The sequence below is a fragment of the Echinops telfairi genome, unplaced genomic scaffold (genome assembly GCF_000313985.2).
Source record: "Echinops telfairi isolate 266 unplaced genomic scaffold, ASM31398v2 ScPeMD7_5592;HRSCAF=6446, whole genome shotgun sequence".
Lineage (NCBI taxonomy): Eukaryota > Metazoa > Chordata > Mammalia > Afrosoricida > Tenrecidae > Echinops > Echinops telfairi.
Genome location: NW_022109491.1, coordinates 39,907,615 through 39,933,867, shown reverse-complemented (window position 1 = coordinate 39,933,867; position 26,253 = coordinate 39,907,615). Strand labels below are relative to the sequence as shown.

The following is a 26,253-nucleotide window of genomic DNA, read 5'->3' as shown; positions in this document are numbered from 1 at the left end:
AGCAGGGAACTGCTAAGGCAGCTGCACCCGATGCAACCATCACAAAACAAGAGACCCGAGAACTAGAAAGGCGAGGCTTCACCACCCATTTATCCCTCTGCCTTTCAACCAGCACCACATGTGATTATCGGCCAGGCTGGCACAATTAACTAACTCACCCCATTTTACTGTAGTATACATATCTTAACTATCTCTTCATGAAGGAGTGTATCAAGCATGTCCTGTTGTTCTGTGTCTATAAATTTAAGCCAATTCAACAGAACTAACAACGACAATAAGCCATAATATAATGCTCTTTGAGAAGTATTTATTTTCAAAGCTAAGGTTCTTAATGTAGAAGCCAACCTGATATCTTCTGGTTATCTGCCTTATATTTGTTGCTTAATAATCTACTTTATCTCCTCCAAACCATTTTTCATCTAATATTTTCTTGTAGTTTTTTGGATTATACTCCTTTTCCTAACTGTTCTTCAATGCTACCGCCCTATCTCCCATTAACACCCCAAAATATTTATTCTTTGCCTGCTTAATGTTGCTGATAACTGCCATCGAGTAGACACTGACCCATGGTGACCTTCTGCACAATAGAACAAAACATTGCCTGGTCTTGTGTCATCCTCACAGTTACTAGCAGGGTCAAGAACATCATTGAGACTATTGTGCCAGTTCATCTAATCAAGGATTTCCATCCTCATTGGCTCTTACTTTACTGGACATGATTAATCCTCTCAAAGCAAACATGCCAGACAATGCTCTGTTGTGATCCATAAATATTTTTATGGCTAGTGTTTAATAGCAAATTGCCAGACTTTTCTTCCAACTTCATTTTATTCAGGGCATTCTGCTGATATCTGACCACCATGGGTAACCCTGATGATATTTAAAATACCAGGAGCCTAGCTTCCTAGCAAGCCACTAAAATATGGCAAACTGACTGCTGGGTGTTGGGTGTGCCTGCTGTTCAGACGCCCTTGCAAAAATAACAGCATCATCTCAGTCTCACGAGTTGAAAAGACAGGATGGAGACAGGGAGCATACCCATGAATCTATGTTGATTCCACAGGGGGTCTTTATAGACGCTTCCTAAGCTTATTTTCTAAAATTATAATCATGAATGTGATGGAGCATACAGGGGACAAAGTTATGAAATTTCCTTTTTGTTGTTAAAAACAACACAAAACAACAACTCGCTACCATCGAGTCCGTGCTGAGCCCATGGGTTTCTAAGACTTGGGTTGTCCGGTGAGGTAAAGTTGGTTCTGATGCACAGGGACCCTCTGCACAATAGAGCAAAACTGCCTGGCACCATAAATGGAAAATTTCATAGATCTAATCAAACCCTTTGAACAAAACCCCAAATCAAAAAGAAGACCAGGCTTACTCATTATGTAACAATTGCTGGAACCCCAAAACTATATCTAGTCACCCTTCAAGCCTGGAACTGAACTTAACCCCTTGTTATAATAATCAAGCATTTAAAATCAAGAAGGTAGCCTTTACCATGGACAAAGGTACACTGAGTTGGGAAAGGAGGAGGATTAGAATCAGGAAACATGGGGAGGAAGCGAGACGGTACATTGAAGGGATTGACATGGATGAGTTGAAACACAACACATATGAACTACTGATTGTAAAAAAGATTATATGCTCTGTAGACCTTCATCTGAATCACAGAGGTCTTTTTAAAAATACCATATATACTCAAGTATAAACTGAGTTTTTCAGCACATTTGTAATGCCGTTTTTGTGATAAAATGAGGTGCCTCGGGTGATATTCGGGTTGGCTTATACTCGAGTATATATGGTAGCTATCATCTATCTTTCAGATCCTTTAAATATTTAACCCTTCCTTCAATTTTGGTTCAGGGTTTCACAATTTCCCTTTCCTCTAGCTCACAGTTAGGCTGCATCCCCCTGCATACTTCATAGATAAAAGTGGCCATGTGACAGTTCTGCTCAAGGCGGAACGTGATTATAAGTGTATGCCACTTCCAGGTTTTGCTCTTTCTTTCTCTTCCCTGCTGCAGTCTAGATGTTGACTTTGAAGCAACATATTAAAAATTAAGGCGTCTTTGTTAGTCTAGGACCTAGCCTCAGTCTTTGAATAACTGAAGAATTGTGCTCTTTCCAACATTTTCCCACACCTCTCTCAAACTTCCCGCCACTGCAAATTTGACTAACTACAAGGGGCTATTATGAGTCAAAATTGAGTTGATGGCAGGGGTTGGGTACTGGGATGAGAAATACTATTTTATTGAGTTATGTCACTGAGGCTTGCTGGCTCATCTCTTATGCTACCTAAACCAAACGAACAAAAACAAGCCCATTGCCAGGTGATGAATCAGTGTGACCCCATCTTAGAGGGCACGATGACCTTGTCTTGGTTTGTCCTGGCCGTCATCTTTGTGAAAGCAGGTCACGGGGTCTGTCTTTTATAGTGGCACTGGAAGAAGTGGAAATTGAAGTACTCCAGAGCAACACGTTTGTACCAACCGGAGACCATATCATGCCAGCTAGTATTGTCTTAATTACTACATAATACATAACTAAAATGATTTCATTTCTAACTCGGGCTTAGAAGGGTGTGAAGATATCTGAGGATAGTTACTTCCCAAGGAAACATGTGTGTAAAGACTTGTCTAGGGCTGGAGCAAAATTCAAATTTAAGTTTATGGAGACGTTTAAGACAGAATATTAACCTGGTCAAAGAGTCAATCTTACACACACTTTCAGAAATAGCAATAAGGTTGAACAATCATACCTTGGACACACAATAGCCTTGATTTTTGAGTGAATCAAGTGTGCGGAAGTGAAGAATGACTAATGTTTTCCCCACATTGCTGACACTCAAAAGACCTATGCAACATGGCTTCTAGGTGCACTCGATTTATGGCTTGAGTAAGGCTTTCCCAAATTCTTCACATTCCTAAGGCTTCCCTTCACTATAAGTCCTTTGTGTACAGCCAGGGAGCAAGACCACCTAAAGGTTTTCCCACACCCCTTACATACAGAGCAAATACTGTCTGTAAGAGAGGGGAAAAGGCCAATTTGAAGAAAGGGTAAGGTAATTGGGGCTGCTATGTGTCTACTGGAAAATGAATATTTTATGCTAACTACAGAACTATCCTTCTTAGGGTGTGCTGCTTTCTTTTTTCCAAGATATGTTTTACCTTAACACTAGATTTATGGGATGCATCACTTTGAGGTATTTCAATTTCCTCAAGGAAAATTACAGAAACTATTTACATATGCCTCCTACCGTGTGTAATGACTGTTATCCACTTAACAAGACAGATATATATCCAAATTTTCTCTTCTAAGCCTTCGCATCTCAACATTCTCTGTGTGGTATACCTATCTCTAGAGATACACATCAATTTGACACGAAAATAAATTGAATATTAATCCCAGCAAATCAGTTTCATTCAAGAAAGTGTTAGCTCGGTAATAAATATTCACATTGTCAAAAAGCTCTTAGAAAGTGACCATCAAATATAAAGACAAACAATGCAGAGAGACTGTCATACTGACAGGGATGCAAGCAACTGTGATAATAGCTCACAGCCAATATCGCAAATGCCATGTTAATATTATACATTTTATTCAAACCTACAGTACCACATGGTTTTATTTATAAGTTCATAGGTGTGATTGTGATGTTTTTAAATAAAACAAGTTGTTTTTAAAAGAAAATGCAATCTCATTTATGTACCAATTAGATGTGTCTGTAGAGATATGTATATAAGAAATACTCTTAAATCTAGTGTTTAACATCATTAACAATTACAAATAATGTTGCATAAAATAACCTTTTGCAGATGCCATTTTACATTTGTAATGTTTTCATTGATGGTATTTTTCTTGTATTTAAAATTTGTATTTCAGTTAAGAGTGCTTTGAGATTCATAATAATTAATGGTTGTTATTTTCTGTGAGGCAAAGACCATGCTAATGATGATGAGAGTTAATGATTTTCAATGGATAGTAAAATGAGTAAGCCAAAGTAGGATAAAAAAATGATTTCCAGTCTCAAAATATGGATTTATGAGAAAGATTATGTACAATCAGTAAAAGAGTTTTGCAACAGAAAAGAATAAAACATGTATTAAATATGAATCATTGTGTCAAGACTTTCAACACCTGCAAAGAGTTCCTGTTTTGGAAATCCCCAGTGGCAATTTTGCCCTTCCTTACAGGGTTGCCCTGAGTCAGAGTTAACTGCTTAGAAGGGAATTTAGTTTGGTTTAAAGTTAATATCTTGGCTAGGAAAGCGGGGTTTTCTTACACCCGGAATTATGAACTATCCACTGTAAAACTATTTTTTAAATGATGTACAAACAAGGAAGCTGATAAAGTTCATGAAAAAAATTGAACAAAACCCATAATGGCATGTTTCCAAAAAGTTATTGAACTACTTGACCTCTACATCACATTGCAAGAATGTTAAATATTATCTAGGATTTCCAAATGAGATATGGTGGTTACACGTTGGGCTGCGATCCATCTCCTCAGGAGAATGACTGGGCTTTCTAGTTCCATAAACAGTTATAGTCTTGGAAATCCACAGTGCAGTCGCTATGAGTCAGCATTGATCCATGGCAATGAGTCTAGTTAAAATTTACATGAAAGAAAATATTAATAATACTGTGCTGAATATTGTACTATATATTGTTTCATATAAATCAATATATATGCCCAAAGGTATAGTGTATTATATCATATTTTGTATACCAGAAGTATGACATTTTACAATACTATACTAAACAAATGTATTGAATCTACAATACATTTATTAGTATATTAGTATTGATAGTATTATGGTGTGATTGATATAGTGGCATGTTTTGATTTTTATGTTATAAATAATAGACTGGACAATTAAAACAATTGAATGGGAAATTATTTGAGGACCCTTCATACACACATTTCATACAGATGGAATATATATAGCCCACCACAACTGCATTATGGAAAGTTGCCTATGTTGGCATAAGTCACATTTTCTTTTGAAGGCAGAGATGAAAGAAAGAGGTGTCTTCATGGGGATGGCCCTCAATTAGAACCCCAGGAGGACTAGAGGGCAGAACAACTTATGAACTGTATACTTCCGGGGATAGCAAAGCGGAGATAGGTCTGAAGCCAATCAGACATAATTCGACATTGGAAGAAAGAGGTTGTCTTGTCCTTCAGCACCATGAATTAGTTGCACTTTTCTGACCTTGCTTACAGTCAGCTGGCTACCTAGAGTAAAACCTCTGTTAAACGCTATTCTCTTACACAAAAGACAACACATAGCAAAGATTTTCAATCACTAGGAAAAACCACCACAGTCTTCAATACAGGTTATATCTCAACATAAAGAAAACAAAAATCCTCACAACTGGACCAATAAGCAACATTAGGATTATTGCAGAAACAATTTAAGTTGTCAATGATTTCAATTACTTGTATCCAAATACAATCCAGGACCAGAAAGAGTAGTCAGGAAATCAAGTGACATATTATTCTGAGAAAATATGCTCCAAAAATATCCTCAAAATATTAAAAGCAAAGATATTACTTTGAAGATTAAAGTGTGCTTGGCCCAAGTCAGGATATTTTTGTTCATATCATGTATGTGTAAGGTAGATGCTGGATAAGAAAGACTAGAGAAGAACTGATGCATGTGAGCTATAGTGCTGGTAAAATCTAATGAATACCATCGAATGCCGGAAGAATGAACAAGTCTGTGGTGGAGAAGGGCCAGCTAGTACCTGCCTTGGAAGCGAAGGTGGACGTCTCATCAGGAGGGCAGTCCTTGGAAAAGGACAATATGTCTGGTAAAGCAGAGAGCCAGCGAGAAAGAGGAAGATCCTAAATCGATGGATTAGAACAATGACTATGATCATGAGCTCCAACAAAAGAATGATTGTGAACATGGAACAGAATAACAGTCTGTTCTTATGTATGTGGAGCTACGATGAGTTAGAATCAAGTCTATGGTACAGAAGTCATGCACAGCTATTTACATCTAAACTTTTATAAGTTAAATTTTAATAAAATTAGGGATTAGATTGTTAGTTGCACCAGCCATGTTTCAAATATTCAATAACCAGTTATGACGAGTGGCTGACTTATTGGACAGGGCAGGCCGGCCGCATTTCCTTATCTGGAAAGGAGATCTCTTGTTCAGTGCTGGTCTGGCTCAGAGTCAGATCAACTTTGGGCTACCCCAATGCCTGTGTCTATGAATAATGTTTTTTGGATCATACAAAAGCTACACCCACTTATATGTATTACTTATGACAATTTTCACAGTTTAATTTCAAAGTTGAACATCATATTTTTACACAAATAACCCAGGAATTATATATTTTTTCAAACCATGCAATCCCTTGACATATTCATTCCCAATAAGTTATGAATATAATACATAGAAAGACACAGTACATGTGACAGGTGTTTGATGATCCACCAAACGAACACTATTTCTGAATCTCAAGTACAGGAGAGATGGAGAGTGCGAGCGATAAGAATGGAGATGAACAGAGATTTTGTTGTCGGTAAGTACCTTCAAGTTGGTTCTGATTCATGCAATCCCATTGATAAAGAACACAATGATCTAGTCCTGTGCCATCCTCACGGTTCTTCTTATGTTTGATCCCATTGTTGCAATCACTGTGCCAACCCATCTTGTAGAACACCATCCTCTTTCTCACTGCCCCTCTCCTTCACCAAGCATGAGGCCCCTCTCCAGGGACCAGTCTCTCCTGACCACATGTCCAAAGTACATGAGATAAAGATAATCTTTTATAATTTGAGCCTTCTGCTTAGTCACCTTTCTCTGGAATAGGTACAGATATAAATCTCTTCAAGTCAGTTGGCCAAGTAGTTGTCTTTCAAATTTCTTAGCCTGGATGAATGGATTTTTCCAGGGCTCCATCACCTTGTTGAAACATGTCAATTGGTATTTTATCAATTCCTGCAGCCTTCTGTTTGGTTAATGTTTTCAGCGCAGTTTGAATTTCTTCCTTTCGTACCATTGGGGCTAGCTCATATGCTATCTCTTGAAATGGTTGAATATCAACGAGTTCTTTTTTGTACGGCGACTCTGTGTATTCGTCCCATCTTATTTTGATACTTCTTGCATCAGTCAATATTTTGTCCATAAAATCTTTCAATATTGCCAATCAAGGTTTGAGTTTTTCCTTAGTTCTTTAAGTTTAAGATATGGTGAGTGTGTTTTTTCTTTATGGTTTCTAAACAATAAGTCTTTGGAGATAATTATTAGTTCTTTAAAAAGAAAGCTAACACTCATGCCATATTTATTTCAACCCTTGAGTCATTCCACTAGGCTACCCTATGGGGTAATTTTATCTGTTTGATCACATTTACCAATTATTTTTAAAAAATAAATCCAGATGGTTTCATCAGCTATGTCCCAGACCTGAAACTCTGACTTTGGTGAAGTAGAGAAGAACTAGGGAACAATTTAGTTTTAAATGGTTTAGGAGCCAGTAACTGCTGTAGACGGATTCTACTTGTGACAAATGTAAAACCAACGATGGGAAAATACTTGACTGTTGTTTTTGTCCTCTTTCTTTGGTTAGTTTAACCCTTACTGATTATAGTGTTTAGCTTTATGAGAATATTTGCTACAAATTTCATGATTTATAGTAAAATAAGAAATGGGTATATATGCAAAGGTGTGCATATACATGCACATATACATATATATATCTACACACATATATAAATGTACATAAGTATGTGTCTAAGCATGTCTGTATATATCTGTATGTTACTGTTAGGTACCGTAAATTCAGTTCTGACACATAATGACTCTGTTTACAGCAGAACAAAACACTGCCTGGTTTTGCACCATGCTCACAAATCATTGTTATATTTGAACGTCACAGCACCAGTCCATCTCTTGGAAATCTTCCCCTCTTTTTAGTTGACATGCTATTTTACCAAGCATGATGTTCTCTATGAACTAGCCCCACTAGACAATGTAATCATTCTCATTTCTAAGGAGCATTCCTGCTATATCCATCAAAGACAGATTTTTGTTCTTCAGGCAGCCCCCTGTACATTCAATATATTCGACAGTATAATTCAAAGGCATAGGTTACTCTTCATCCTTCTTACTCATTATCCTGCTTTCATATGTACATGAGGTGACTGAACATACCATGAATAGGATCAGACACATCTGTCTTCAAAGGGACATATTTTCTTTTTGATTATTCAGGTAGATCTTTTGCAGATTTACCCAAAGCAATCGGCTGTTTGATATCTTGACTGCTGCTTCCATGAGTTGGCTGTGTATGGATCCCAGCAAAATGAAGTCCTTGACAATTTTGATCTTCAGTTCTTTTGTCATGATGCTGTTTATTTGTCAAATTGGAATGATATTTGCTTTCTTTATGCTGAGGCGTAAATCATACTGAAGACTATATAGACATCTGATTGTCATCAATAAGTGCCTCAACTCCTCTTTACTTTCAGCAAGCAAAGTTATGTAATCTGCATATCACAAGTTCTTAATAAGGCTTCTTCCAATTCTGATGTCATGTTCTTTTTCATATAATCCAGTTTCTCAGAATAGTGCTCTGTTTACAGATTAAATAAGTATGATGAAATTATATCATCTGAAGCACCTTTCCTGATTGTAAACCATGCAATATACTTTTCCTCAGTGATATTATTATAGATAATAGTCATAACAAATGCTGAATATTGGATTATGACAAAATAAAAGTCCACTTGCTAAAATCTGTCACTTCTCATTTTTTCATATTTTATACATCTGTGAAAATTTTAAAGTCCAGATTTCTCAGGCCAAACCACTGTGCATTAGTTCTCAGAGCTTTCACCTATTAAAAACAGAATCTTCTGACCCTCTTAAGCAGTAAGTCACCAGGATTTAGAAGATTAGGTAACATGCTTTGCTGAAATCTAAAATCCGTTCGGCTACTATTGTTTTAATCACTGAGGAGAAATGAAGCCCAGTTTCGTTGGGATTCATTATCAGAGGTGATGACTGATAAACATACCATGTTGCAAAAATAAGAATCCCTAACATGGCCTCAGTGTCATTGTCTCAAGCACACAGCAAAGGACCCAAAAAATGAATTGCATCTCACAGTCTTGCTGGGTCTGGAAGAAACGTTCATACGTAACGCTATTGAAAATGGAGTTAAATTGGTAGAAGGCTCACAAAAAGGTAATTCTATACATATACCAAAACATAAGGATGTGAAGGCAACAAGAACGTTGTATTTTAAATAAGAGTGTAGAAGAAACAAATTGATGAATAAAAAACAGTAAACCCTCACCTAATTCACAAAAAATTAAAAACAAACAAACAATATGAAATGGAGCAGACAAGAATTAATACTAGAAATAGCTTCTTTTTATGGAGAATTTCTCTGTTCCTGGCACTATTTACTTGTTGAGAAATTGGGGGCATATCTAATTTCCTCCAGCTTCCCTATGGAGGAGACTTCAACTCCACACCAGCCCAAATCCAATGACCACAATCCAGAATTGCTCATGCCGCCCCCACCCTCCTTCCTTCTTCATTCTAATGACTCTACTTCTCTATTAAAGTCAACAATCCATTGTAATGGCCACACAAGACTCACTGGTAATTGTGGGGTTTATTAGGAAATTTACAAGTTGACTATAAGGCAGGATCAGAAAACGGTGAGGATGCAGGCATTGTTTCACTGCAGTTCCTCTTCTCCGCAAGTAGCCACGTGTGTGTCTCCCTGGTCCTCAGTCTCTCTGGCATGCCATTCCTTGGCCTCTGCCTCTTGGGCCAGGCAGTCCTCCTGCTGCTTTGCCTCCCCACCCCCTGGGTCTCCGTGGTGAGGCTCCTCTGTGCCCTCTCTTAATTCAGCCAGGGATCTTACAAGAACTCCACTGATGGCTCTTCACCCTTGGCTGTCATGGAAATCTTCCTCTTTCTGCTTCTGAAATGGCTGTCTTATATCTCGAGGGATAGCAAAACTGACTGAGTAATCCCCTCCATGAGTGTTTCACATATATTTGAATAGTCTCGTTTAATTCCTTTGATAAGAGTTATAGAGAAATAGGACATCCCCTTACAGAAGGGGAGAAGATGAGCCAGTCAGGGTGGTGTGGCAATGATGAAACATACAACTTTCCTCTAGTTCCTAAAAGCTTCCTCCCCTACCACTATAATGATCCCAGTTCTACCTTACAAATCTGGCTAGACCAGAGGATGTACACTGCTACAGATAGGAGCTGGAAACACAGGGAATAAAGGACAGATGAACACCTCAGGACCAGTGGTGAGAGTGGTGATACTGGGAGGGTGGGGGGAGGGTGGGGTGGAAAGGGGGGACCAATTACAAGGATCTACATATAACCTCCTCCCTGGGAGATGAACAACAGAAAAGTGGGTGAAGGGAGACACTGGACAGTGTAAGATATCACAAAATAATAATAATTTATAAATTATCAAGGGTTCATGGGGGAGGGGGGGGGCAGGGAGGGAGAGGAAAAATGAGGGGCTGATATGAAGGGCTCAAGCAGAAAGTAAATGTTTTGAGAATAATGATGGCAACGAATGTACAAATGTGCTTGACACAGTGGATGTATGTATGGATTGTGATAAGAGTTGTATGAGCTCCCAATGAAATGATTATATAAAAAAAGAGGAGCCACATTTACTGAATATTCCCCACCACACATGCATTATATTATTTACTTCTCACAATAAGCTTGTCAGGTAGGCACTACTATTATTCTCATCTTCCAGAGGAGGACGCTGAGGCACAAAGTGATTAAACAAGTTGATCTAGAACACATAGCTATCCATGTGAACTGAGATTCAAATCCAATGGTGTGAAGATGAGGACATGCTCCCAAGTTCAATCTGATGATTCAATTTATTGGAGAGGCAGCATTTTGGGGTCTCTCCAGAGATTTTATGAGGTTGTTGGTGTTACTGTCAACTTCCATTGAACCATCCTGCACTCATGATGACCCATGCACAACAGAAGGAAAAGTTCATTTACAAGAGTACAAAACAGAGAAGCTCCCTACCTGAAAATCTTCAAGTGAGCCCTTCCTTTATCTCTTTGGACACTAATTTACACACTAGCCAATTCTCTTATCCTAACATTAGATTCTCCATAGTGATCAGTTTTGAAATATCTTTCAATAGTAATAGCAATCATTAGGCAGGATAAATAAAAACTTAATAAATGACACAATTCAAATTTGTGCTTTTAATTATAAGAAAATTTCACTTTATAAAAACTGTCATAGTGGACTACATGTTGGGATGCTTACCACAAAGCCAGTCACTCTGCTGGCAAAAGATGAGGCTTTCTACTCCATAGAGAGTTACAATCTTCTCAACAATGTTTTACAAATTAGCACTGGGGCGAACCAATGGCAATATTAACAGAAGATCTATGCTCCAGGGAGATGATTTCTACCATAAGAAACACATAGATCCAGGACTGGGTTTTGGGCTCACACTATATTCTTACTCACTCCAACTTAATAACAATTATTTCTTATATCGTGGCCCTGCTCGATACTTGCCCTCAAGGACACAGAAGCTGTGGGTCCTATAGCAATGTGTGACGAAAAAATTGGATAGTGCCCAGCTATCAGATAAAATAGCATCTCAGGTCTTAAAAGCTTGTTTCCAAATAAGCAGCCATTGAAGTGACATGTCAACAAAGATGCTCACCATCATCAGTCGCCAAAGGATTGTAAATCATAGAATTTGAAGCTGAAGGAGGAAATAGCATGAGTCTACATTGTGAGATTCTGGTTTGTAGAAGGCTATGGATGATAGTGGAAGCCAAGATACATTTCTGAGATCTATACAAAGATAAAGCCTCCTGTGATTTCCCTCTATTGATGAACAGAGGGATGGGAAGAAATGGGTTACAAACAGAGAGCACTGGAGAGATGACTAAAGATCAAAATGATAAACCTGGAACAGTTAATCCATTGCCAATTGATCCCCCTCTGATACTCATTGGACCAGATCCGGTGTTCAACATTTTCTGTGTTTTTGGGTTTTGTCATATTGGCGTTTATCCCAGACGTATTTTGTCAATGGGGGTAGCCCTCTTAAATATCTGTTATATGTTTTTCTGTTCTTTCATAAATGAAAACCAGGATTGTTGAACCTATAGAGATAACAAGTAGAGTGAGAAGTCTCATGGGAGTTAAAGTTGGGGGATGGTTAAAGGGGGGCTGATATCAAGGCATTCAAGAAGGCAGATAATGTTTTCAAATTGATTGTGGTAGCAATTGTACAATACTTCTTGATGTGACTGAACTATGGATGATATGATATCTGTATTAGCTCCCAATAATATAATTTTTTGGGGAAAAGGTTACAATTTCATAGGGGTAGTTCTATCCTGTGCTGTAGGATTTCTCTGAATCAGAATTGACCCAAAGGCAATGGGTTTGGGATAATTATATATGTACACTAAAATTTTTAAGGGTGGAATGTACTGATTTTACAAATTTCTTTGACCTATATAGTATGTATGGAAATTAAGAGAAGGATTTCAACAAAAGGCATATCTCTGGATTCCATTTCAAGAGGATAACTTTTAGTGATATGCATCGAAAACAGTCTTACAGGTGATAGGGGGTAGAAAGAATGGTAGAAGAGGAAGGAAGGGCGTGGAAGGTTTAAAACAAAGCCATGAATTCTTTGAGATGTGGAGCCGGTCTCTTCACTGTCTGTCTGGTGGGTTTGTGGTGACTGCTTTAAACAGAAGAGTGGAGCAGAACTGAAACTGAGGAACCTCGAACAACAGCTTGTAAAAGATCATGTGACTTCTAAACAGTTTATGAGAAGACTCAACGTGGGAGCCCTTTATGCTGGAGAGGCCACCTGTAGAAGTTGATCCACAGCCCCAGCTGGGCCTGACATTCAATTATCCCAGCCCAGGAAGCAGGGGAATAAATGAAGCCAGCATTTCGAAGTCAGGTGCTCCCAGCACAGCTGTCACAGCCTCTAGCCCCTGCGTCATCCCAACTGAGGTACCGGACATCCTGGGGAAGGGAAGGGATGGATCTCCACTGTGACTTTTCGGAATCCATCACCAGCACAACTCACGAGCAGAATAGCATGGTGGCTCCCTTACACCCCTATTTGTAATAATTCAGGTGAGAAATAATGTAGTTGAGATAAACATGGGAGATTAGGAGTGGTCATATTCTGGATATATTTTGTACGTTGGATGCGTGGACTTGCTGCCAGATTCAATGAATCCAAGTTTTTGTTTTTAATTTAGACCCTGGAAGGATCGACTTGCCATTTACTCAGGTGATAAGGACTAAGTGAAGCAGATTGGGGCAAATGAAGGGAATTCTCACAGAACTAGAAGTTCAGGGGTGAGAGCTGGGTTAGAGATAAACTGGGAATCATGAGCAAAAGGATTGTATGTACACATATCAATATACAGGGAGCTTCCAAAGGAACAGAGAAAAATTCCATTTTTAAATGAAATTTTTGAAGTCTCTATGCCTGTGTGCGTGTGTGTGAGCATGCACGCATGCACAGGCACATGCACATATACATGCTCGCATGTCAATACACACATACACTCTTAGAAGTCCTAGTGGCATAGCTACCAACTGGTCCAGCAGAGAAAGTTGGGGATTTCAGTTCCTATAAAGATACACTACCTCAGAAACACACGGCAGTTCTGTTCTTTCCTATGGAGTTGCTTGATTCAATGGCAGTGAGCTTTTTCTATTTTAACACACACTCATTCACACACATACACATATATGCACACATATTCACATACACACACACGTAGGTCAGATCAACATGAGAGGTATGCAGTAAAAAATAAAAACAAAAAACCAAGCAAGAGCCCCAAGGACTGAGCCTTGAGCTGCTCCATTGTTTAAAGGTCAAAGAAATGAAAAATAGTAAAAAATAGAAACCACTAGTGAAAACCAAGATTGTAAATATGAATCCATTATGAGTAGAATATAAATCTTGAATAGAATTCTAAATAAATAATTAACACACAAGGGGTTTGTTGTATGTGTTCATTTGGATTATACAGAGTTCTCTCTCTTTATTAACTCCAGTGCTTTTAATTTCATCACCGGAAAAGTAGTGTTGCCATTTACTCTGGTGATAAAGGCTCTGAGTGAAGCAGACTTGGGGCAAATGAAAGGACTGCTCACAAAATTGGAAATTCAAGGGTGAAAGCTGGGCTAGAGATATAAACTGGGACTCATGAGCATAAATACTGTACATATAATATTGCATACACACATTTCCCTCTAAGTCTATTAATTTTTAAAACTCTCACTCAGTCTTCTCTGGATTGGTTATTTGCTCTTTTTTTTTCTGGCTGTGGGGACAAGTATAGTTTACCTAATACAGACATTTCTGAACCTGGGGTATGGAAGTCAGGGATACAGGATTTCTTTATGTGGAGAATCTTGAGATTATGCATATATTCATTTTTCTGTTAGAAAGATGTATGAATTTGAAGGTTCATCCATGGATTTTCTGACAGATCAATTGACTCTATATTTTGGATTGAGGTATTATTTGTATCCAAAATGTTAACAGCCATGTAATAGACAAAAAAACTTTCAGGGCTAGCTAAAAGGATCATCATAATCTGCACAAAGGCTTCTTCCTGGGCAACTTTTGTAGGCCTAGTTATACTGGCTACTGTCATAATGTCCTGTCAAATCGGTTCCAAATCATAATGACCCTACGTATAGCTGAACAAACACTGTCTGGCCCCATGTCATTCACACACTTGTCATGTTTGATTCCTTTGTTGCAGCAACAGTGTCCGTCTGCTTTGTCTTCCTCTTTCCTGCTGACTGTTTTACAAGCCTCTGTCCTTCTCCAAGGACTAACCCTTCTTGACAATATATCTACAGTACATAACAAGAATTCACACCATTCCCATTCTAAGGAGAGTCTGGCTGCATTTCTTACAAGACAAGACGTGTTTATCTTTCTGGCAGTCCATGCTGCATCCAATATTCTTTGCCAACACCTTAGCTCAAAAGCATCTATTCTCTGGTCTTACTCATCCATTGTCCACTCTTTGCATGTATATAAGAATAATAATGCTCACCAGGCTTAATTAATGTCTCATCTAATAAAAGGTTTATATCACTCCCAGGATGTCTAGGAGATGGGGTTTAGCCAACTAGTATTTACCTATGTTTTATTCACTACACAATTTTAGGACATTTTGATAAATACACTTGAAACTAATATTTGAACCCAGTGCTACTGCAGAAAATTTAGTGTATGAGATCATTACTATAGTGTTTCAAATATGAAAAATCCAAGACCAAATATTAATATTCTAACTGATAAAAGTGAAGATAAAGGCTTTTAAATACAACTTTTAGTATAAAATAAGTCTAAAGCAAAGGGATTCCAATTTTCTGGACCAATTTTTCTATACAAATAAGAAGTTGTCAAAAAAAAATGGAACCCTTGAGGTTCGGTATCACAGGGATTGGTGAATTGAAACTGACTAGTTTGGGCTACTTTGAATTAGGCAATCATATAGTCTAATATTCTAGGAATGGAAAATTAAGAAGAATGATGTCATATTCATTGTTAAATAGAACATATCAAGATATATTCTGAAGTACAGTGCTGTCAGTAATAGGATGATATCCATATGTCTACAAGAAAGACCAGTTAATAAACTATTGTTCCAAGTTATACGCCAACCACTAAAGTTAAAGTTGAAGAAATTAAAGATTTTTACCAACTTCTACAGTCTGAGATGTATCCAATATATCATCAAGATCCATTGATCACTACTGGTGATTGGAATGTAAAAGGTAGAAACAAGGGATTAATAGTTGGAAAATATGGCCTTGGTACCACATGATAGAATTTTACAAGTCCATCGATCTATCAATTTTAAATATCTTTTTGTTTTAGTAACATAAATGGAGACTGCACATAACCATTTCCATATGTATTACACAGGAATCAAACCACACTTGTGAAAGAAACAGAGAGACAATCAATATCATTTGTCAGAATCAGGCCAGGGAACAGACTATTAAATACTCACATGCAAGTTAAAGTTGAACTGAAGAAAATGAAAGCTCATACATAAGAGCCAAAGTACAACTTGGAGCATATCCCTCCTGAATTGAAGACCACCCAAAATTAAGATTGACACATTGAAGACTACTGACCAAAGACCCAACACGTTGTGGAGTAACATCAAGAACATCATACATGAAAAAGTAAAATATCATTTAAAAGGAAAGAAAGCTAAAAAAAGACTAAAATGGATGTCAGAAGACCGTCTAAAGCTTATTCTTGGACATAGAACAAATGAACCAAAGTCACCGAGAGAAATGGTGAAGTGATAAAGATGAAAAGATTGAAAAGGGCAGCCTACGCAGACAAAGTACAGATGATAACAAAATATGCAAAGATTTGGATATAGAAACCCCGGCGGGAAGAACATGCTTGGCATGTCTCAAGCTGAAAGAACTGAAGAAAAAGTCAAGCCTCAAGGTATAATCGTGAGTCTACTGGGAAACTATTGACTGGGATAGAGAACGTCAAAGAAAGACAGAAGAAACATACAGAGTTACTCTACAAAGAGAAATGATCACCATTCAGCCATGTTAGGTGGTAACACGTGACCAAGGACCAATGGGATTGCAGGAAGAAGTCCAAACTGAGCTGCCGGCCTTGAACTAATGGATCTAAGGCTGAAAGCACTCACTGATTTATGCCTGGTTGAGTCATAATCAGTTCCCTAGCAGGGAATTTTATTTGATAACAGTGTGAAGAATGGAAATTCCAGAACATTTCATTTTTCTCATGTGGAACCTGAATATGAACCAAGAGGAGTCTTTCAAACAGATCAATGGGTTACTGTGTGGCTTACAATTAAAATGGTGTACAGCAGAGTTGCATCCTTTTACCATACTTATTCAATCTGTATGTTGAGAAAAAAATGTAGAAGCCAGACTATGAGACAAATGCCTGACACAATGTATGTACATATGTATTGTGATAAGAGCCATGAGCCCCCAATAAAATGATTTAAAAAAATAAAAAAGAGCTATAAGAGCCCCCAGTGAATGATTTTTTAAAAAGAAAACTGCAGCTTCAGGATTAGAAAAAGAGTCATTAACAATTAGCAATGTGCAGATGATACTGTGCATGCTGAAAGAGAAGAGGACCTGAAGCATTTATTGATGAAGATGAGAGACTATAGACTTCAGTGTGGAGGACACTTCAACTTAACAACAAAAAATTCCTCACAGCTGGGCTAGTAAGCAAGATACCAAGACATAGAGAAAAGATGAAAGTTGTCAAAGATTTCTTTCTACTTCATTCAATCAACAGTCAGGCAAGCAAGCAGTCAATCAAAGGACATATATTTCACTCAGAAAATCTGCTGCAAAGGCCTGTTTAAAGGGTAAAATAGCAAAGATGCCATTTTGAAGACTACTTTATGCTTGGTCCAAATCATAGGGTTTTCAATCACGTCTTGTGCGTGCTAAAGCTGGACCGTAAACAGAGAAGACTAAAGAAGAATTAATGCATCTAACCTATGGCATTGGTGATGAATATTGAAGTATACCACCGACTGCCAGAAGAACAATCAACTTTGTCTTGGAAGAAATAAATTACTTTTTGGAAGTGAGGATGGTGAGACTTCATCTCAAGTGTTTTGGACATGTTATCAGGAGGGACCGGCCCCTGAAGAAGAACATCATGTTTGGTAAATGAGGGCCAGAGGAAATGAGAAATACCCACTACAGATAGCTTGACACAGCTATAAAAATAGGTTTTCACATAGCAATTATTGTGAGAATAATGTCAGACCAGGCATTGTGCCTTCCACTGTACATAAGGTCACTATGAACCTAACCCAACTTTAAGGTCCCTAACAACCACTACCTATAAGAAATTACATATGGGATCCCTTAGTCTACATCTAATGGTTATAAACTGGTATTTAACACAGTCATTTCTTTGCATTCAAACTATGTATTTGAATCGTTAAATTTTTCCCCAGAGATGTTTCATATTTTTATTTACTGTTTATTGTGATTCAGCTAAAAGTTTACAGAGCAAATTGATTTTCCACGTAATAATTCAAACACATTTTGATTAGTGACACTGATTGCAATCCCCACAACATATCAATACTCTTCCCACTTCTCCCTTGTGCTTACTATTTATAGTTGTCTTTTCCTATCCTTCCTGCCTTCTGAACTTTAACCCTGGGCACATCCTGTGCTTTTGACTGATAGTGCGGTTGACTGTTCTAAAGAGTGCATTATCTCCTTGGTGTAACTGTCCCCCTTAAACTTAGCTGAGAGTGAAGCCACATGGTGAGTTCAGTTCTATGCCTGAAGGGTGGCTAAGGGCCATCGTTGCCGGCATTCCACCGGTCTCTATCAGACAAGTAAAACTGATCCTATTTATTGTTTGTGGTTTTAAAAAAATCATTTTATTGGGGGCTCGTACAACTCTCATCATGGTTTGTGTTTTGATTCTCAGTTTTACCTACTCGGCCCAAGATCTTCAATCATGATATGTTCCAGAGAAGTCCGCATTAATGACCACGCTTGACCTATTTCTTCCGGTCAGATTTGTGGAAGCTGGAGTCCATGTGGGGCATTATTCCTTCAGTCTGGTTTTCTTTACTCTGTTTCGCTCTGACTAAGGACAGATCGACATTTGTACCTTGCATTGATGCCAACATTTGCCCAATTGATTTTCTTTCTTTCTTTTTAAAAATCAGTCTGGCAACATGGTACTTCTATTCTTTCATGGCAATCGAGCACTCAATACAATTAAACTCATTGTTATAGTTTTGCTTAGTTTACACCATATTTTTCAGATCCTTGTAGCAAAATTACAGCTATGAAGTAGCAATGAAAATAATTATATGGTTGGGGGGGGTCACCACAAATGAGGAACTGTATTAAAGGGTTACGGCATTAGGAAGGTTGAGAACCACTGCGAGTTTAGATATTTGCCATCTCAACCTCTGCTGTCAAATGATTGTTAATTTGACATGCGACATTTGAAAGGTTATTTAGAGTGTCTTTTCTGAGTGTCTAATCTAACTTTAAAAGTATATGTGCAGTCTTTATTTTTCAAGTAGTAACAATTGTCACACGTCACATGAATTTCTAGGTTAGGATCCTTTGGAATTTGAGTAAACTGAAAACAAACAAAGGAGAAAAAAGTGCCATCGAGTCAATTCTGACACATAAGGAGCCTAATGGACGGGGTGCTTCAGACCAGTTTAGACAATTGTTACTATACTTAAAAGCTTAAGGTGAATTAAAAATAAATGTAGTTGTAATCTTTGTAAGTAATTAAGTTGTCATCAATCTACGTATTACTCAACAATTTTTCCAAAGAAGAAGCCTTAATGGACATAAAACTAATTTGTAACTGCATTATGCTCTCTGGGGATGATTTATAGTATTCTTCAACAGAGTGACAGGTCTCCAAAGTGGACTAAGGACATATATAAATCATAGATCTATGAATATTGAGCTCAGACTTAATCATAGCCCTCATCTAAGAACAATTATTTCTTATGTCATAGTTCTATTCAATACATGGCCTCATGAAGAGATCACCGGAAATATGAGTGTTATTTAGAGTGTGCTGAAGAAATCATATGATGCCCGTCTATCCAAAAGAATAGCATCTAGCATCTTAAAGGCTTGTTTTCAAATAAGCAACCATCTAAGTAAGGTGTCAGCTGCTCCACAAGGAAGAAGCACACCAGCCTAAGTCATCCAAAGATTACAAATAATAAAATCCAAGCCCAGGAAGGGGTACTAGATTAGAGCTTAAATTCTGAGCACCTGCTTTGTAATAGGCTGTGGATGACATCGAAAGTCATCTGCAGGGTCCCCATGTGTATTAAACCTCTGGGGAATCCCCTCTGACCAATGTCTGGGGATGTGAAGAGCCTTGCTCTCAGGTAGAGGGCATTGGAAAATGGAATAAGGCAAATGTAATTAGGTTAGAATTTAACACATGATCATTTATTCTCCCTTTTGACTCATTTAAAATTATTTCTAGCTTTTATTATTTTTTAGCTTTCTGTTGGATTAAGGTTTTTATGTGTTCTATTTTATTGTTTTTTTGGTATGTTTTTCTTTATATGAAATTCAGAATAGCTAAATCTATAGAGACAGTAACTGGATTAATAGTATCTTAAGAATTCTGGCAGGGGAAGTTTGGGAGAAATGAGGAGCTAGTAATATTGAGTACAGAATGAAGAAATTGTCCTAAAATTAATTGTGCTGATGATTGCATACATTTTCAATATTTTTAAAATGCTGGATTTTATGGTAAGTGAATTAGTAGTCAATAAACTGATAAATTTAAATTACTAAAAAACAGGAAACATAAAAATCAATTTGCAATCAGAAGATATAAAAACGTGCTTAACACATGTTTTTTTAATTCACGATACATCTGTACCTGTACACACACACTCTTAAGCCAACTCTTTCTTCATATAAAATAGACAAGGCAATAAATTGCAGGCCTACTCAGGTAGAATAGTTATATTTCAGGTTTGGCTGCATTCAAATGATTGTAATTTTGCATTGATGATATTTGGGTTTGTGTACTTAGATCTTGTCTCAAGGCTTCGGTTCTTATAACACAAAACAAAGGAGAAGGAAAAAAGTGTCACGTTTAGTCTCTTCGGCATATGATGGACAACAGGAACTCTTCTCTCAAAATGTGAACGCAAGAAGGGAATTAGTTATGAAGTGAGGCGGGAGCAGGACTGCATCTGAGAAATGTTTCTGTGTTATCTATGGCCATTTGGCAAATCACTACCAAACTTAAAGCATACATTTTCTATTTTGTTTCAGAGCCCTGATAGCATAATGATTATGCTCTCATTATGTTTTTGGCTTTTAACCAAAAGGTCAATGGTCTGAACATACCAGCCGTGTTAGGAAACGAAGTGACAATCTGCTTCCACAAATGATTTACAGATTTGGAACAATTGTGGGGCACTTCTACTCTGTCCTAAAGGGTTTCTATGAATTGAAATTTTATAACACTTTAATTTGATCAGCAGGGACAGCTTGGCTGTGCTCCACAAAGTAGTGATTGGGGCTGTTAGACCTTAAGTTTGGGGGATCTACTTCTATGAGAGCTCACGCAAACACTTTGAAAACAGGTGCCACATTTTAGCTAGAACACAGAAAGAATCCTTGTTTTTTTTTCCCACCTGGGTTCTGCTTGGGGCTGTGTGGGCTTCCTCCAAGGATGGTGGCTGGCAAACTGAAAGGCTGATGATTTAGTCACTTCTGTCACATTCTATGTACCTGAAAGTCATTAATCCTAGCCTCAATTTAAGAGAAGAAAGTAGATTCTACTTTGGAAGGAGAATTGCCGCACAGGTTTTGCAATTATCTTTTACTTTCTACATCCCAGGTCTAAGAAATCAATATCATGAAGAAATATGGGACTAAGTGCAATAGCCTATTCGGTGTGGCCATGAGCTCTTTAAGAAAGCTACTCAAAACCAGGTTATCCATCTGGAGTTTAGTCTTCATCTACATAACTCAGGTCACCTGGAATCAATGTTCTTTATCTTAGAGATATGGAAAATGAATCTTAGGAGGAGGGCAACTCACTAATGCTATCTGGTTATAAATAGACAGTGTTTCATACTTAAAACCCTCATATATGGCCATTTGGTGGCTGATGTGAATACAAGCTCAATTTTCGTTAAGAATAAAAGAAAACAAAAAGAATCACTTTAATATATATTGACTCTGCCTTTTAAGGCTGAATGCAGCCTTCCTTCTCTATGAAAGCGGGAATACAACTCACTCCTGGCAATAGCTTGCATTTTAGAGAGGTGCTGTGGACTATGGGATAAAAATTTGGGGTCTAGAATTGATCCATCCTGATTTCTAAACCAGTTTTTTTCTACTTAAAAAGTGGTAACTAACCCAGGACAAATGAACCCCCCTGGACCAGTGGAGAGAGTGGCAATGGCGGGAGGGTGGCGGGAAGGAGAGGGAGAAAGGGGGAACAGAGGACAAGGTCTACATGTGGCCTCCTCCCTGGGGCATGGACAGCGGAGAAGTGGGTGAGGGAGACATGGGATAAGATATGATAAAATAATAAATTATAAATTATCGGTGGTTCGGGGGTTCCAGGGGAGTGGGGAAGGAGGGGGAAAAATGAGCTGACACCAGGAGCTCAAGTGAAAAGTGGGTGTCATAAGAATGATGAAGTCAACATATGTACTAAAGTGCTGGACACAGATTGTGATGAGTTGTATGAGCCCCTAATAAAATGATTATTTTAAAAAATGGTAACCTTGTTTCCTCTCCTCTAAAATGGATCTTACCTAGACTCCATTGTGTTCTGATGTCCTTTGTCCTGCCAGCACCTGCAGCTCAGTCGAGTGAGTGACCTCTTCCAACTCCATCCTCCCACTGGAGTGTAGTCAATCCAATGTGGGCAGGAATTAAAGACTGGGAAACTAACATCTCTAGAAGCATCTCTCAACTGATGATGGACAGGTATTGGTTAATAAATATTAGAGATTTCTTGTGTACCAGTTGAGACAACTCTCAGGCATAAATCATTCCCAGTCTGAGCCACAGGCACCAACAGTGATAATCTGTTCATGACTATTGCCTTCCTTCCCTTCTTTGTCTCACTCACTTCTCGGTTGCCCGATAGTGTTTCTGGGTTCACTTCTGAAAAAAATTTATTTTTCTGAAAATGATTATCTCAGTGTCTATTCCCTAGAGAGCCTGAGCTAAAACAAAGGCATTTCCCAATCTGGCTCTCAAAAACTTTTAACTTCTTTGCTTGCATCTCAGCATCAAGTGTCTATTACTTAATGCTCCATTGTCCAAGCAGAGCCTGTTCGGATACTCTGTATCTTTCTAAGGGCTTCCCTCTCTACTAGACGCCCTTCAGTGCCCATCTGCCTAGTCTGCTGTCTGGATCTCCATCAATTGTCATTTTGTCTGGGGTGGATTTCGCCTGCTCAGGTCACAAAGGGACTCAAGAAGCTCTGTGGAATGCAAAGGTTCTGGTTCCCTTGTTGACTTTGGGGCATCAGACCTTGACTTCAGTACCAGAGTGATGAAATCAGCCTCCATTGGCACAAAGGGATGAAGGGTTCCTGAGCAATTGCCTAACAACAATTGATTGATGCATGCATGCTAAGGAACTTAACAGAATCTTATCAGGTCCCTTAATATGTCAAGGAGATCAATCTATTGGTGTGTTGTTACAGATGAGCCGGAAGAGAGAAGATGAGGGTATCTTGCGCAAGGGGAGGCAACTGGAACTTTAAATGCCACTCCACAGAAATCCCTGGGGGTAAAAACAGCACAGCACCTCAAATGGAAAGTTTGGAGGTTGAAATCCATTCAGAGGCGCCTCAAAAGAAAGGCCTGGTATTCTACTTCTGAAAAACCAGCCATTGAAAGCCCTGTAGCACACAATTCGACCCTAACTCACCCTGAGCCAATTCCTACTCAACAGCACGTGGTAATCGAGGTGACCAGGGGACCTTCGGCCTGGCAGAATGTGTTATAAAAACCACTAGCTTAGGTATTTGTGACCGCTGGGCTTTCCTTTATGAGCAGGCAAAGTGTTATGTCAAAACCTCCTTTGCTGAAAGGCCCAAAGAAAAAGCAACTAAAAGCAGTGGTTGAGACGCATGCTAGTAAAGATAATCTCATCCATGTAGTCGGTGAAGGGAATACAGGTCTTTGACAGATTACAGCAAGACCTTAGCAGGGTTTATTCCTTTGGAAGAATAGTTTTCAGCCATCACTGAAGTGTTCAGGGTAAACCAGTCTCAATTTAGAAACCCTTAGACGGGAGGGAAGCAATAGGCTTTGGGCAGCCCTTCCGAAAGAACTGTCCAAAAAGTAACAATAGCTGCATTCCTTCCTGCTGCTTTTAGGAAAGCCGTATTGTCTTACAGGAGCACTTAATCACAAGCTGTTAACTAGTCACCTAGTTGACAATGACTCCTGGCAACTCTGTGTGTCAGAGTAGAACTGTGCTGCACGGGCTTTTTCATTGGCTGATTTTTCGGAAGTTTGATCTCCAGGTCTTTCCTTCAAGTTACCTCTGGCTAGACTCCAATGACCACCTTTCCATTTCAACCAACCATTTGTACCACCCACTGATTCCAATGCATCTGTAGCATCCTGGCTTTTCCCCCTTACTCAAAAGTGGTTATAACAGTCCATTCCTAATCTAAGATTATACTGTGGTTACCAATCAGGATCAAGTAAAGGGGGAGAGAACCTCTTAGAAGAGATCTCTGCCCAAATTAAAGTCCTCAGGATCAAAACAATCCAGAGGGCTCGTGTGCAAGTGACCAGTCAGTTCCAGGCGTAACAAGGACAAGGAGCAGCATGGGTGGTGCCCGGCACCTGCAGTCAGGGATTAAGAGAGGGTGGCTGTGACTGGCTATGTTGGGAGTGGAGAGCTTGCTTTCCACACTGCACCAGGTATCACACACGCCCCTGCGAGGGGCCAAGCCGGAAGTTTCTATCAGATATTTCCCTGTCTAGAATAATGCATTTTTAAAGAGGAGCTACATTTTCAGGGTGAGGTACATTTGGGGGTTAATAAACAACACCGCCTCCATGGCACCTTCTTTTTCTTCCAACAGGACACATGAATGTAATTCACTGAGTTGAGCTTGGGCCTCAACCAGCTCCACCTGACTTGTGATCTTAAAACAACCTGCTCTCTCTCCTGGGTGGATACCGATTCCCCAGGATAAATGAGGGAGGGAGGATGGCATGTGGTTTCCTGAGCAGCTTCTCATTTCCCAACAGTGAAGCTACCTGTTTGGCTGCTTTAGTTTGCTTCCGGAGCAGGTGAACTCACCTTTGCTTCTCTGTGCCAAGAAACAGGCCATCATGTGGCAATAGAATGGTTAAGAGTTGGACAACTGCCTTTTCCGAGTACACCCAGATGCATTTGTAATCCTGAGTTCCTCTCTACACAAACCCATCAAAATCTATGTTTTAAGGAGATCAAATTTTTAAGAAGGAAAAAGCAGTAAAAATGTTTTGTTTCAAAGATGACTGCTGTGTGCAACATCAAATCACACTTTATCTTGGAAAGAAATGCCTGCAATGTCAAGTGGCAAAGAAAGTCTGGCTTACCATCATGCTGTGAACCATACTGCTCCACTAACCACCACAGAAAATCCAGCTTTCAAGCAGAGACTTTTCTCATATGCCTGGGGAAATGCCACCCACACTATACAGTAACGTTAGCAAAATTTACTTTCACTTCCACTTTGTTTTATAAAGTATACTGTATGTAGCATGTTGTCATTGACCAGGTGAAGAGGTTAAGCCTTCACATATGTGCCTCATAAAAAGTTTGAGAGAGAGAGAGAGAGAGAATGAGGGTGAATTAATTTAGTATGTATATATCGAGCTGACAGAATTTGAAGTTGTGTTTTCTTTATTGTGTGGAGGCTCTGTCTCTTTAATCCATTCAGAAGCTTTTTAATAAACAGGTGTTTGAAACTGCCTGAAATGAGTCAAAGCAATAAAACATTTCATGAAAGGGAATTTGGGTTAGGACAGCTTCCAATACCATTTCAAAGAAATACCGAACTGTTCAAGGAATTTAGAGGAAGGTGATTAAGTCTTACCTGGGTTTCCTTCATGACCCCGTTCTTCCTGCCGTCTCCACTTTGTGAGCCGTGGCTCTGTGTTTTGTGGGTGTGAAGATTCCCATTGCAAACAGCACCACCTCCAGGATTAGCCATTTGTGTGAAATGATGAAGCCTTCAGAGGATCCCTGCACGTTTTTAAGTTGGTAAGAATATGGGATAAAACACTTGAGGGCCAAGCCCTTTAAGGAATCCTACCAATCAGGCTTTTCCAGGAGAAGAGAAACAGCCTATCTTTCTGCCAGATCTTTGAAATGAAAAACAAAAGGTTACCTTTGCACTCCTAACTCCAAAGAGTCATTAAAGAAGGTGCCCTTGCTGGCTCCTGGTGAGGAATGAAGAAACCAGTGCAAACTGTGAGGAGGCAGACTGGGAGGAGGAAACTGGTTTGTTGTTTTTTTTTTAAAGACACATGCGTGTCTTTAAAGACACAAGGTACACCTCTCAGAGTCTTTAAAGAAGGTCTGTTCAGAATTTACACCTGCCCACTAATCTCAGCCTTGGTTGTCAATCGAGTTCAAAAGTCAGTATT

At 38.8% G+C, this 26,253-nt stretch overlaps 1 protein-coding gene across 1 annotated transcript in view; it reads right to left on the bottom strand.

Moving 5' to 3' along the window:
* Positions 1-25,973, bottom strand: part of SPTLC3 (serine palmitoyltransferase long chain base subunit 3) — a 169,486-nt gene extending 143,513 nt beyond the window's left edge. Inside the window, exon 1 of the mRNA XM_004697825.2 lies at positions 25,701-25,973. Within this exon, the coding sequence (XP_004697882.1) occupies positions 25,701-25,817 (117 nt within the window). The 5' untranslated portion in view covers positions 25,818-25,973. The remainder of the gene's footprint in view (positions 1-25,700) is intronic.
* Between the last annotated feature and the right edge of the window lie 280 nt (positions 25,974-26,253).